The 12,693-nt window shown below is 54.5% G+C and overlaps 6 protein-coding genes and 1 non-coding gene across 7 annotated transcripts; 6 read left to right on the top strand and 1 right to left on the bottom strand.

Annotated features, from left to right (window-relative positions):
* Window positions 1-1,139: 1,139 nt before the first annotated feature.
* N657DRAFT_650534 (uncharacterized protein) lies at window positions 1,140-2,246 on the top strand. The gene is made up of 3 exons (XM_062793964.1): window positions 1,140-1,401; window positions 1,467-2,126; window positions 2,201-2,246. The coding sequence occupies exons 1-2, from the start codon at window positions 1,216-1,218 to the stop codon at window positions 2,109-2,111; spliced, it is 831 nt and encodes a 276-aa protein (XP_062642888.1). The 5' UTR covers window positions 1,140-1,215; the 3' UTR covers window positions 2,112-2,126; window positions 2,201-2,246.
* Window positions 2,200-2,742, top strand: N657DRAFT_650532 (uncharacterized protein; the record flags this gene model as incomplete). The annotated part of the gene is made up of 1 exon (XM_062793963.1): window positions 2,200-2,742. A coding segment is annotated over exon 1 (254 nt), but the record flags the coding sequence as incomplete, so codon positions are not given.
* A 1,353-nt stretch (window positions 2,743-4,095) lies between these two features.
* N657DRAFT_650530 (uncharacterized protein) lies at window positions 4,096-4,837 on the top strand. The gene has a single exon (XM_062793962.1). The coding sequence runs from the start codon at window positions 4,400-4,402 to the stop codon at window positions 4,670-4,672; it is 273 nt and encodes a 90-aa protein (XP_062642886.1). The 5' UTR covers window positions 4,096-4,399; the 3' UTR covers window positions 4,673-4,837.
* An 806-nt stretch (window positions 4,838-5,643) lies between these two features.
* Window positions 5,644-8,136, top strand: N657DRAFT_675102 (glycosyltransferase family 20 protein). The gene is made up of 3 exons (XM_062795795.1): window positions 5,644-6,402; window positions 6,476-6,848; window positions 6,903-8,136. Exons 1-3 carry the CDS (start codon window positions 6,096-6,098, stop codon window positions 7,801-7,803), a joined length of 1,581 nt encoding a protein of 526 aa, XP_062642885.1. The 5' UTR covers window positions 5,644-6,095; the 3' UTR covers window positions 7,804-8,136.
* Window positions 8,137-8,692: 556 nt separating this feature from the next.
* Window positions 8,693-10,924, top strand: N657DRAFT_582281 (MFS general substrate transporter; the record flags this gene model as incomplete). Its single annotated transcript, XM_062789602.1, has 4 exons — window positions 8,693-9,047; window positions 9,128-10,021; window positions 10,166-10,237; window positions 10,302-10,924. The coding sequence occupies 4 exons, from the start codon at window positions 8,693-8,695 to the stop codon at window positions 10,922-10,924; spliced, it is 1,944 nt and encodes a 647-aa protein (XP_062642884.1).
* A 456-nt stretch (window positions 10,925-11,380) lies between these two features.
* On the top strand, window positions 11,381-11,989 carry N657DRAFT_605056 (uncharacterized protein). Its single transcript, XM_062790181.1, has 2 exons — window positions 11,381-11,596; window positions 11,671-11,989. The coding sequence occupies exons 1-2, from the start codon at window positions 11,441-11,443 to the stop codon at window positions 11,746-11,748; spliced, it is 234 nt and encodes a 77-aa protein (XP_062642883.1). The 5' UTR covers window positions 11,381-11,440; the 3' UTR covers window positions 11,749-11,989.
* A 179-nt stretch (window positions 11,990-12,168) lies between these two features.
* Window positions 12,169-12,255, bottom strand: N657DRAFT_t158. Its single transcript has one exon. It is a non-coding gene; the product is annotated as a tRNA-His (tRNA).
* Window positions 12,256-12,693: the final 438 nt, after the last annotated feature.

Raw genomic sequence — 12,693 nt, 5'->3', positions numbered from 1 at the left:
TCTGGTCGACGCCTAGTCTGGGGGAAGCCTTGAATACGCTGTTGCTGCTCGAGCCCTCTTCCTGCAAGGCTATTGGGTAATATGGCGGCATATCTGCGTCGTTAGCGTCTTGGCGGGCAAAGTCCTTTATTCCTCTTTCAAAAGGTGGTCCCTATAAGAGGTCTCTTGGCTAGGTCTATGTGTGCTTCTGTACGCATCAGGCTTCGGGTTGGTTCAGGTAGCCGTTGGTGCGCAACATATCCGGTCAAGACTGTGGTTGATACCTAATCTGAGGTGAACTGGAGGTAAGACCTCTCATACAAGTCCACAAATCGTCTTGGAATTTGTTGCTCAACTCGGCATCAGCTGACATAGATAATCGATGTGCATCGGCTCCCCCAGCTGATGAAGATAACAAGTTTTCGGACTCGTCTTGCTTTCGCCGTCACGCTGGATCGTCTTGGCTCTGCTCTGTCCAAGATCATCCGCTCCAGTTACCAACGCTACACAGGGAGAGGGATGCAGCACTGCAGAAGAGGACTTCCGCCGTATGGTTCAGTCACCGTCTATTTTATTCGTCAGCTGGATCTTATCATGGACTATCACCGTGGCTTGCGAGTACCGACATCCCACACCAACTCAAGTCAAACCCCTGGAGGTTAACATGCAGGCCCAGATGCGGCCCTCCCCGAGACGCTAAAACATGGATCGCTCTCGATCCACAAGTCCACATCTGTCTGGTTTCTCGGCGCTCGGTGCTGACCCATGGAGAGCTCCACCGCGCACGGATTGGGAGCCGGGGGTTGAGGTTCCGCGCCCCATCCGGATAGACCGAGCTTGAGTAGCGGTCGGCTATGAGTGGCTAGCGCCTGAGGACAATTCGGGTGCGGACAAAAGAGCGCGACTCTCCGCCAATGGAGTGACTTCCCAAGACACCAATAAAGTTCATGGCGCCAAGCAGCATCCCATAGCTTCAAGGTGAGACATTTGCTGAGCGTCCGCCACAAACGTTAGTGCTCTCCATGCCACATGGAACTTGCGTAGTCTGCCTCGGATGGACCAGAGGTCTAGCCTTCAGGTGGACCATAATAAACATCGGGTTTCTCCACAGCTCTCGAGAAGGATGAACGTCTTTCTCCTGCTTTATCTGGCATTGCTTCTTTTTTGGGCAATCGGTCGGTGCCCGCTATCTCTTTCCCGCCTCCACGTTCTGTCGATGAAACGCTTCGGCCCGTCATGGCCGGCCCACACAACTGGACCCGAGAGACAAAACCACAAGGGGAGCATCTCGGGCCGTACCTGAACCGCGTTATCTGGACGCTGGCGGCACTCTCAGGCCTCTTCCTGGGGCTACGCCTGTTTTCCAAGCTATGGCGCCATCGAGGGCTTTGGTGGGACGACCACTTCTTGATCGCAAGCTGGGTACGCACGCTTCTTATGGACAATCCAAACCGCCCTACCTATGCCTTCTCTAATTATTGCTGAAGCTTGCGCTCGTCATCTCGTGTTCCTTGCAGTCGGTCGGAGTCACCTACGGACTAGGCAGATTATATGCCGAACTTGACGAGCCAACAATCAACGCCATCTCCTTGTACTCGATGATCGCCGGCTTCGGCTCCATCCTCGCCACCTGTTGGAGCAAGACGTCGTTTGCCATCTCCCTCTTGCGCATTTCCAACGGCTGGGTCAAGTGGTTCGTTTGGTTCATCATCATCAGCGTCAACCTCGTGCTGGGCTCAAACGGCGCCATCCAGTGGGTGCAATGTTGGCCCATCCAGAAGCGCTGGAATTACTGGATGGAGGGCAATTGTTTCGAACCCAAGATTGTACAGAGCTACAACGCATTTATCGCGGGTGCGCACTTCCAAGACAAGCCTACGGGAGGTGACGAGGTGACTGACAGGGGGCACTCGACAGCATTCTCGGGCTTCATGGACATCGTGCTTGCCCTCCTTCCCTGGAAGATTATCTGGACCGTCGCCATCAACAAGAGGGAGAAACTGGGCGCCTTGGTAGCCATGAGCGCAGGTCTCATGTACGTCTGGCGCGGACCATGTATGAGAGTTCCTTCTGATGGTGCTACAACAGATCCGGAGTCATGTCATTCCTCAAGATCAGAACGCTCTATGTGATTGGAAACGATAACGGTGAGTGGCCAATCTCCATTTCCATTGTCCCTAAACCCAAAGCGTCAATTCACACGGCCATTGCATTGCTGCAGTAACAACGGTCGACCTCTTCATCTTTGGCACCGCCGAGCCAGCCACCATGATCATGGCCGCCTCGATCCCCCTCCTGCGCGCCCTCATCCGCCGAGACCCGCACCCGAAACCGACCACTTTCATCACACTCACCGACAACCGGAGAAAGGCAGCGACGTCGCCTCCGCCCGAGTCACCGGCCCAACTTGTCGACAAGCAGAGTGCAGAGGAGTCATGGGCAAAGGTCTCTCACCTGGAAGCAGCCCGCCTCCGCGGTCACAATGACAGGGGGGTTATGGACTACAAACCAGAATGGGCTGACTGATAGCTTAGGCATGATTTGAAAATCGTTTTGCTAGCGGCTGGAAGCTGTTGTACCGTTATCTTTGCTTTGTGGCGTACCGGTTTGCCCTACGAGCTACACCCCATGATGATTGCGATAATACTGGTTACCTTATCTTAGCAATTTTTTTACCTTGTAAAGAGACTCTGACTTGATGCGGATTTCCTGTAAAGCCAGCTGAGTTCATACTCAGCCTCTGAAACCGGACGGTTATCGACTGTTATCCCGCCACCAAACCCCGCGATACCCTACTATGGCAGTCGCTCGCGAAGTCATGCTCAATGAGACGACACCTCGTAGTCTGTGCGCGTTCTGGAAATGCCCTGCATCAGCTGAAGTCCTGATGATGTAAGACAACTCGACAGCAAGTGAACCTGGTGTCTGAGACAAAGAAGGGCCGTGCCAGAGTCTTTCAGTTCGGGGACCATGGATCAAGCCACAGGGTCGCAAGCACTTCCAGGAGTGGCTTAGGGACATCCCGATGTCCAGGTCCGCGTCCGCGGTTCTCGGCTGTCAAGCTCGAGTGGTCCCTTGACGTTGTGGCGCGTTGTCTGACTGAACTGGCTACCCCCGAATAGGGTGTTCCCGCAGCAGCGCAGGGAGAGGGGGGAGCTTGTGGGAGTTTCGTCGTCGATCTGTTTGAAGAACGATAGAGGAATGGCGGCAGCATGGCAACTGAACTAATGGAACGTTATCAGCCCACGTCGTGCTGGAGGCAAAGAGAGTGTACCGGCGAGGCTCGCTGCGGAAGGGAGTAGGTCTGTCCAATAGAAGATACAGATTTCCAGATAGCATACGGTATGCCCATTGCAATAGCTACATGTACGGATAGCGCCGGCCTTGTGCCGTTCTGTGAGCCATCTCCGCGTCTGCAATCATATGTGCTACAAGATACCGGACCCTACTGGGTACCGGAGGGGTTCTCAAGTAACTAAGTCAATAAGTTAATTGCTCACCACAACTTCAGGTAGTATATCAAAGTACTCTAATCCTGTCTTACAAACCAACCTAGTCGATTTGTTAGTAGAGAACTTAGTCAAACAACAGGAATAATAGGCTAGCAACAGCATTGTACGACGTACGTTATAAGCGAGTGAGCCACTTTTCCCCACCCTACTACAATTCTCGTCAATTGTAACACACCAACATTAATAGCTGCAACAACGCATTCCATTTCGGACGAAGCACTCACCGAAAGCGAGGCCGTGGCCATGATCACATTTCACTTTACCATCATCGAGCCCCTCGTCAAGCGCTTCACTAATTGGGCGCTAGGCTATCTCACCAACGAGACGGGCGGCTCGCCGAATCACCAACCGCTCAGCACAACCGAACTAGCACGTGTTATGCGTGCTATGTACCGCTTCCAGCTCTGCTGCAATCTCTTCCATGATCGCGCCGGCGCCCAGTACACATGGGCTCACTTCAAGCCCGACGACATCGTCAAACTGTTCTTCTGCCTATTCGAGCCCTGGAAGAGGTGGTCTGTATCTACGACTTTGCCAAACATGAATTCGACCAGATCTTCCGCGACATCCACTGGGACGTGAACCAGGAGAATCCCAGGTTCGCCGACCAGCCGCGACCACCAACGCCAAATGGAGCATGCGACTTCCATGGTTAGTGTACCCCTCTTTTGCTTTTCATAAATACTCTCGTTCCCCTACACGGACACAGGTCGTCCAGGTAGATATGCTGATGCCATGCAAAAACGGAACAGCGGAAAGGGATTATTGGTTAGGAGGGACAGTCACATGCGGCTCGGAGCTCTTGCACACCGTCCTGTTCAAGATGAGGGACCATGAGCACTTGGTCACTACCATGCAGAAGAGCATGACGGGAAGACAACCTCTTCGAGTACGCGATTGCAGAGGGTATGCAGCGGGCGCGACACAGGGAGCAGCTCTCAGAGAGGGACCTGAAGGAGCAAGCGCGGGATCCGCTGCCGTTTGTAGGGGATCTGGAGCCGGAAGCACACGGATCTTGTCCTCCGCTGGCGTGGACTTTCATATGGAAGGGGACCTACAGCAATCTGTACGGCGAGCATCTCGAGGGTAAGATACGTCGCTGGGGTTATATCATGTGGGACGCTGCCAGGCTTGAGACGGAAAGGGGGGAAAGCCCTGCTATTGAGGCAATGGGGCACTGACTGGGATCCACGAGGAATGGCATTCTAAAGTATGGACTATGGGTTACGTACGTACAATAGCCGTCGTGACCGCTATCCTTCCCAAGTGCATCTTCTGCCGTAGAGCGCTCATCCTATCGCTCTCATTCTAACGGGCTCGTACGGCTGGTCCGGCTACGGGATACGGCCTCAGGCGCCGAGCGGCGTGTGCTGCAAGGGCGAAAAACCGCTCAACGGCTCCCCAGCCTTCCCATACCGATCCAATCTGAGTAGTATCAACGTGGAAGGGTGTCTAGCTGTTCATGAAGGTTGCCGTAGGCTCTCATTCCCCGAGAGTGAGACACTAGATGAAGTCGACGCCGCACCGTAAGGTTTGTTGGTCTCTATGTATAGAGTGTAAACCACACACAGCCTTGCAGGTCCCCTGATTACGATGGCGCGGGTGCAGGGCTGGTGGCGTTTCGGCCCGCGAAAGGAGGCGCAGGAGGGAGCACTGTTGGTCGATTGACCTGCAGGTTCGTCGCGATCGGATCGGCTAAAAGCGCGATATTCGTAGGATTAAAAAGGCTTCAACATCCTTTCTCCAAACACGACAAGCCTGGCAGTCGGGTGTGCTCATTACTATCTTAGGATTGGTCAGGAGGTTTTTTTTCTTGCTCGTGGTGGAGCAAAGGCGGCCTCACGGTGAGGTTTCAACCTCGTCGATGGAAAGAAGGTCCGAAGATACGGTTGGCCATTCGGCTCGGCGCCTCTATGCGCGCCAGCTTGAGAGGTAAGCGATGCTTGAATGCGCCATTTCTGTGCCTTGCGCGTTTTGGATTGCCCAGGCGCCCGAAAACATGGCCGGGAATTTCTCGTGCCGTTTCTGGTGTTCTGGCGTTTTCCAAGCAGATTTTGCAGGGGGGCGCCCCCCCCCTCCCCCCCCGGCATCCCTGTCCGCGGTCGAAGAGAGCAGAGTCAGATCCAGTTGAGCTTGATGCGTGGATTTTGCCCATGATTTACGAAGATCGCCAGGCTGCCCTCGCTTCTTGACCTCCAGAATAAAGAATTTACGGTAGCTACGGCAGCTGCACTGTACCTTGCCTTCGATCATCCGACTGTTTAGCTCCGTCCGAAATTGACCACAAACGGAGGCCGGAGCGGCACAGGCGGCAGCAGTTACCCCGCTCTCCATCGCGATTGCCCCGCCATTTTAAACTGTTTCAAGCTCAGCCTTGATTTTGGATTCCCACTCATAACGTCACCAACACTGCGACTGATCCCCAGCCAGGTCCTCGGAACAACTACACCACCACATCTCCCTCTTTACACCTTTTTGGGCCACCACTCCATTCAGACACAATCTGCCAACCCCCGCCTAGATCGCCTTTCTGTTAACGCGCGGCAAGGCGCGCTATTGGCAGTTTTCTTGTGCGCCAGTGTTTATCCAACTTCAACCTCAACTATGCCAGGCGTCGTCGAAGATACATCCGCCTCCTCGGGCAGGCTACTTCTCATTTCCAATCGCTTGCCCATCACCATCAAACGCTCCGATGATGGCCAATACACCTTCTCCATGTCCTCCGGCGGTCTCGTCACTGGCCTGAGCGGCCTGTCCAAAACCACAAGTTTCCAATGGTACGGATGGCCCGGTCTCGAGGTGCCAGAAGCCGAGGCGGGGCCCATGAAGGAGCAGTTGAAAGAGAAATACAATGCGATCCCAGTATTCGTCGATGATGAGCTGGCTGATCGCCATTACAACGGCTTTGCGAGTGAGTTGCGTTCCCTTGACACATACCCCGCCTACTCTCTACCATCCGATGACTAACAGGCCTTGACCCTCAGACTCGATCCTCTGGCCCCTCTTTCACTACCACCCCGGCGAGATCACCTTCGACGAGTCCGCATGGGCGGCATACCGCGAGGTCAACCGGCTATTCGCCAAAGAGGTGGTCAAGGACGTGCAGGACGGCGATCTGGTCTGGGTCCACGACTACCACCTGATGCTAATGCCCCAGATGCTGCGCGAGGAGCTTGGAAACACCAAAAAAAATGTCAAGATCGGCTTCTTCCTCCATACTCCCTTCCCCAGCAGTGAGATCTACCGCATTCTGCCTGTGAGAGAAGCGTTGCTGCTGGGCATCCTGGCGTGCGATCTGATTGGCTTCCACACGTACGACTACGCGAGGCACTTCTTGAGCAGCTGCTCCCGGATCCTGTAAGTTTCGTCCTACTAACCGGGTCGATGGATCATACAGATTAACAACAACAGTGGAACGACAACGACACCCAATGGCGTTGAGTGGAACGGCAGGTTTGTCACGGTTGGCGCGTTCCCGATTGGCATCGACCCGGAAAAGTTCGTCGAGGGTCTCAAGAAAGAGAGCGTCAAGAACCGCATCGCCGCACTGAAACGCAAGTTCGAAGGCGTCAAGCTGATTGTCGGCGTCGACCGGCTCGATTACATCAAGGGTGTTCCCCAGAAGCTGCACGCGCTCGAGGTGTTTCTCACGGAGCACCCCGAGTGGATCGGCAAGATTGTGCTAGTCCAGGTGGCCGTTCCCAGCAGGCAAGATGTCGAAGAGTACCAAAATCTGCGCGCCGTGGTCAACGAACTGGTCGGACGCATCAACGGCCGGTTCGGCACCATCGAGTTTATGCCGATTCACTTCCTGCACCAGTCGGTCACCTTCGACGAGCTCACGGCGCTCTATGCCGTCAGCGACGTCTGCCTGGTTAGCTCAACGCGCGACGGCATGAACCTGGTCTCGTACGAGTACATCGCCACGCAGCGCGAACAGCACGGCGTCATGATCCTGTCCGAGTTCACGGGCGCCGCCCAGAGTCTCAATGGCAGTCTCATCGTCAACCCATGGAACACCGAGGAGTTGGCCAACGCCATCCACGATGCCGTCACCATGTCGCCCGAGCAGCGAGAGGCTAACTTCCATAAGTTGGAACGTTATGTCTTCAAGTACACGAGCGCCTGGTGGGGGCAGAGCTTCGTGACCGAGCTGACGCGCATCTCGGACGAGGCTGCGTCAAAGGATGATAAAGAGGGGGCCAAGCTGTCGCTGAGGACTGCCGCCGAGGGCGTTGCGGGCGCCGCAAGCAAGGCGATCCAGGGGGCGCACGAGGTTGTGGCGGGGCCTTCGGGGGAGAAGAAAGAGTAGGAGTAATGGGGTGTGCGGTTTGCATTGTTGATGTCTGATGCCGGGGATGCGACTAGCGTTGATGGAGAGAACCACTGGAGGACCCGAAACTTGTTTCGTGTCTTGTGGGAATATGCAGCGGCTGATTGGAAAACCAAGCCTTTCTCCGTACGGTGATGAGTGAGCCGTTTCGACGGCGTTGAGGGGTCTGTCTTGGTGGTTTATGTTTTTAAGTTACTTTTATTACTTGATAGAATGTTAACGTTACAGGAAGCGGGGCGCCGTTCTCGTCTTTGTTGTCACGCGGAACCATATATGTTGGCGCACACGGGGTGTGTGCCCGCATGAGCGGACCAATTATTCGCCCAACAAGCACAATCTGCCTTTTCCCTGGCGCAGAAACACTTGGGTTAAGATGAAAGGCCTCCGTGCATGCATGCACCGAGTACTCGGCATGCCCGAGATGTCTGGACAAGGCTTCGACGGCCCGGCCCCACCACCCCTTGCCCGGCTTGACGGAATCCGAGGAATGCGACCGGCTCTCTCGGATTCGGCCCCGGTCCAGGAACCGCGGGACCAATCAATAATCAGGACGGTCAGCCACAATGCTTAGCCGCCGGGATCTTTCCATGTGGTGCCATTTGCGGCAAGTCCGCCAGCCGTTGGCTGCTTCTGTGGGGCAGAAGGCGCAAGGTCCGCGTAAGAGGAGGGACCATCACTCCTGGTGGGGGTTGATGACAAGCTTTCTGCACTGCGATCCACGGGAAGAAGCTGGGTAGGCTGAGGCTGTAGCAGGGAACCTACTTATATCATGCAAACAGCCCCTCGCATCATTCTCATGCCCATGCTCCTGCAACTGCCGTCTCTTTCCGGTTCTTCTGCCATCGCCGTATACCACCAGCCACCCATCATGTATACTGCCTACAAGTACGCCAAGAAAAAATATAGAGAACGGCAGGAGGCCGGCGCCGAACAGCATCGTGTAGAGACGACTCAGACAAGATCGTATGCCAACAAAGGGGCTCATACCGACAGCACGAGGTTCCTCACCGCTTCCCCTCAAAGCTTCACCGCCAGTGGCCTACCAGGCAATCCGCACACCACAGGCGCAGAACCCCAGGAAAGTCCTGAAGAGCGATCTGAGAAGCAACGCCGGCGTAAATACCGCCTCAAGATCATCCTCGGTCTGTTCGCCCCCTTCACCCTGCAAGCCCTCGACACAACCATCATTGCCTCGGCACTGAAATTCATCGCCGACGATTTCAGTAAGTCCCGGCTAGCCCTCCTTTTCCATCCCAACGAGGGGCCTTCAAGAACATAACCATCTAACCAAGCCCAACCACAGACGAACTCTCCCAACTAAACTGGATCATCACCTCGTTCAACCTCACCTCGGCCGCCTTTCTCCCCTTCTTCGCCCAGCTAGCCGACGTCTTTGGCCGGCACGCCACCCTCCAAACTGCGCTGGTCATTATAACCGTCGGCTCCGCGCTGTGTACCGCGTCCCCCACAAATACCTTCCCGCTCCTCCTGCTCGGCCGCGCCCTGCAAGGCGTCGGCGCCGCAGGCATCAACATTTGCGTCCGCACCATCTTGGCGGACAAAGTTTCGCTCGGCGAGTATGCCAAAAACTGGACTGTTTTTGCGCTGGTGTCGGGGCTGAGTTTCAGTATTGGCCCTGTGGCGGGGGGTTATCTGACGCAGGCGAGCTGGCGGTGGTGTTTTGCGATCAACCTGCCCGTGGCGTTAATCGCGATCGGGTTGGTGGTGGCGTTGTTGAGGAAGGAGTTGGTTGGGCCGCTGGCAATCGGGGACGCTATGGGCGCTGGTGAGGGTGTAACGAGGGACGGTTTGCATAGGGGGAATGGTAGAAGGGATGTGGAGACGAGGACGGGGAGGTTCTTGATGAGGCTGGCAACGGTGGATGTCGGCGGGCAGTTGCTGTTCTTGTGGGGGTTTGGGTTGTTGGTGTTGGCGTTTACGTGGGCGGGCGGGATGTATCCCTGGGATTCGGCCTCTGTGGTGGCGTCGTTAGTGTTGGGTGGTGTGTTGGCGGTGGCGTGGTTAGTGTATGAGTGGGCGATGGTGCCGGGGAGGGTCATGGTAAGGGTGTTTCCGAGGCAAAAGGCCATGATTCCATGGCATCTGCTGATGCAGAGGGATATCGGCTTGTTGCTGGGCATCAACTTCGCGACTGGGGCCGCCATGTTTGCCGTCATGTACTTCATGGACCTGTATTGTAAGTCAAACCCGCGCTCGTTTTGCCCCTCTGAGATGTCTCGTGAGTTACGGGAGCCGCCTGTCCCCGAAGCGGCGCTTTTTGCTCCCGATTGACTGCCGAGTCACGCTTGTTTGGAATTGGATGACTGACATTGTTGGACAGTCACACTGGTTGTGGGGCACAGCGCCAGCCAGGCTGGAGTGTCGCTCCTGTACTTTCTCCCCGGACTGGGCGGTAAGTCGATGCGCCCTTCTTAAGTTCTCAGCAGAACGAGTGTGCTGACTGACTCGTGATGCAGCCGGCGTCTATTTCGCCATGTTCTTGATCAATGTCGGGCCGCGACAGACGATCCCCGTCCTGTTCCTCGGAACCACCAGCTCTGCGCTTGGCATTACAGTGCTCGCCTGGGCTTGCCATACCGAGTACACAAATCTCACATACGGGATGATGGCACTCACTGGTTTTGGCGTGGGGTTGAACACCAACCCAGGTACTCTCCATGCCTTGGCCTACTTCCCCGGCATGACAGCACCCATCACCTGCCTGACCACGTTTGCACACCCCTTCGGCGGCACCATCACGCTGACGATCATGTCTACTGTGTTCAACAATCGGAGCGGGCCGAAGCATGAGAATCCCAAGTCCGGGATTGTGTGGGCGTTTGTTGCCGTTATGCCCATTGTGTGGTTGGCAGTGTTTATTACAACCTTCCTTGGAAATGTGTGGATCGGCAAGAACGGGAATCATGAAGTGATTCAAGGGTCCTGGTTCTGGAATATGCTCAGGGGTAAACGTCTCGAGAGGGTGATGATGGCGGGGGCAAGGGATTCCGGGCTGGTTGACGGGAATGGAAATATCAATCTGAACGTAGTCGCTCCAAGGCCGTTAGAGCCTGGGATAGATACGGAACGGGGGAGATGAGAATCTTCCAGGCTCCGGTGGCTGAGGGGAGGATATAGACTGGGGTACGGAGGCAATGGTGAAAAGCAAAAATCGATCCTTTAAACCTGTAAAACCTGTAGTGAAACACTAGCTCTCAACTTGAAGCGCCTGTTAACTCGCAGAGCATAATTGGTTGATGTTCTATGTCTTCACTACATATAGTTTCCCTCTCTCAGATTCCCCTTTGCCGTAGACTAGACTCGGAATGTGTAGCAATCAATGCCCATTTTGAGAACGTTGCTCACCTGAGAGGCTGAGACCGTAGCCAACTCGAAGATTGCCTTTTTAGGAAGTCTGGTGCTCATGTCGTCGTCACAAGTCGAGCTGTCTTTCGCAGAATGCCATGACGTCACGTCTGAAGCCTTGCGCCTTAAAATCAATTACTCGAAATCACGAGCGTGATAAGTACCCAACCGGACTCTCTCAACTACTACAAGCTAAATCATCCAGTGGTCTCACCCAGTTCATTCAGCTTTCAATTTTAAAGCAAGCACAATGCCCGCAGAAGTCAAGGACAAGAATGGCGAGCCGATTAAAGAAGGCGACCATGTCTTTGCCCGCTCGCGCGGTGGGAGGCACGAGGGCGAGGTCGAGAAGGTTGTCACATCCAAGGAAGAGTCTGAGAAGGAGGGAGTAAAGCACCCGCCCAAGGTACATTACATACCCATCTTTCCATCTTCAACTCTTGAGCAAATCCAGTGAAGCAAACTGACATCTGTAACAAGGTGTTGTTCACCGACCAGCATGGACATCATGTCCAACACAATCCCGGCACACTGCAGCATGGGGAGTATGAGAAATGAATCAGGAACAGCATTGGCGAATATCAAGGGGCGGAGGATACTCCGATGCAGTGAAGGAGCCGGCCTTGGAAATTGCATCGCGATGAATAGGCCTTGTCTCAACAATGAACCCTAGTCTACCTTGAACCTTGTAGGGTGCAGTGAGAAGAGACCTAGATGAGTCGAAATGAACCGGCTACTTGCTGCCTTGACCATCCGCCGAAGCCTGAGAGGGTAACGAATGGAGTGCCAGTTGTCCATCAATTCCATCCCCAGAAAACCGGCTTTTTTACTTGGCTGTAAGCCGAATGGCTTCAAACAGAGCCACCCGCCCCATAGTGATGCAATATCTGAGAAATTTTGTCTAAAGAGTGACGCCAGAAAGTCGTTTGGTAAAAACTGCCCGCAACCAGCATGGTGGGCAACAATGGAAAAAAGAAATGGGATAACCAGGAATCGAACCTGGGTCCTCTCGGATCATTGTGTCTTGGCCACAACGAGAAGTACTAACCACTATACTATTATCCCAAAAGCTTATCGGCGGTTGGCAAACATGCACACATAGTATCCCAACAACAGTGCATAGAGCTGCTCGACTGTTGATTTTTTTTTGGTCCGAGAAATGATAACAGACTCGAAGCTTTGATTATTACACTCTGCTCTGTCTACTTCCACCCTGTTACTGTCTTGCCCCCACCTTCCCCATGTTGTTTATTCTCTTGTTGTAATCTGGACGTCCATTGCTTAGTCCCGGTAACTTCTCGACTTCCCTTTTCCTGCAAGCAGACAAGTGGATCAATCACTGAACTGAGCCATGGCCTAGGCGAAAGAACAGGCTGAATTGAGTGCTGTCAAGTCTGTACCACGGTCTGTACGGAGGTTACCGGCAAAAGTTTTCCAAGTGGGCCAGGTACTGGCAAAGGTGGACCACCATCCCCTCGATGTACCTTCACCATGACAGCGCGT

The sequence above is a fragment of the Parathielavia appendiculata genome, assembly GCF_033297405.1.
Source record: "Parathielavia appendiculata strain CBS 731.68 unplaced genomic scaffold N657scaffold_31, whole genome shotgun sequence".
NCBI lineage: Eukaryota > Fungi > Ascomycota > Sordariomycetes > Sordariales > Chaetomiaceae > Parathielavia > Parathielavia appendiculata.
Note: the sequence above shows the minus strand (reverse complement) of the source record. Positions and strands in the feature narration are given on the sequence as shown.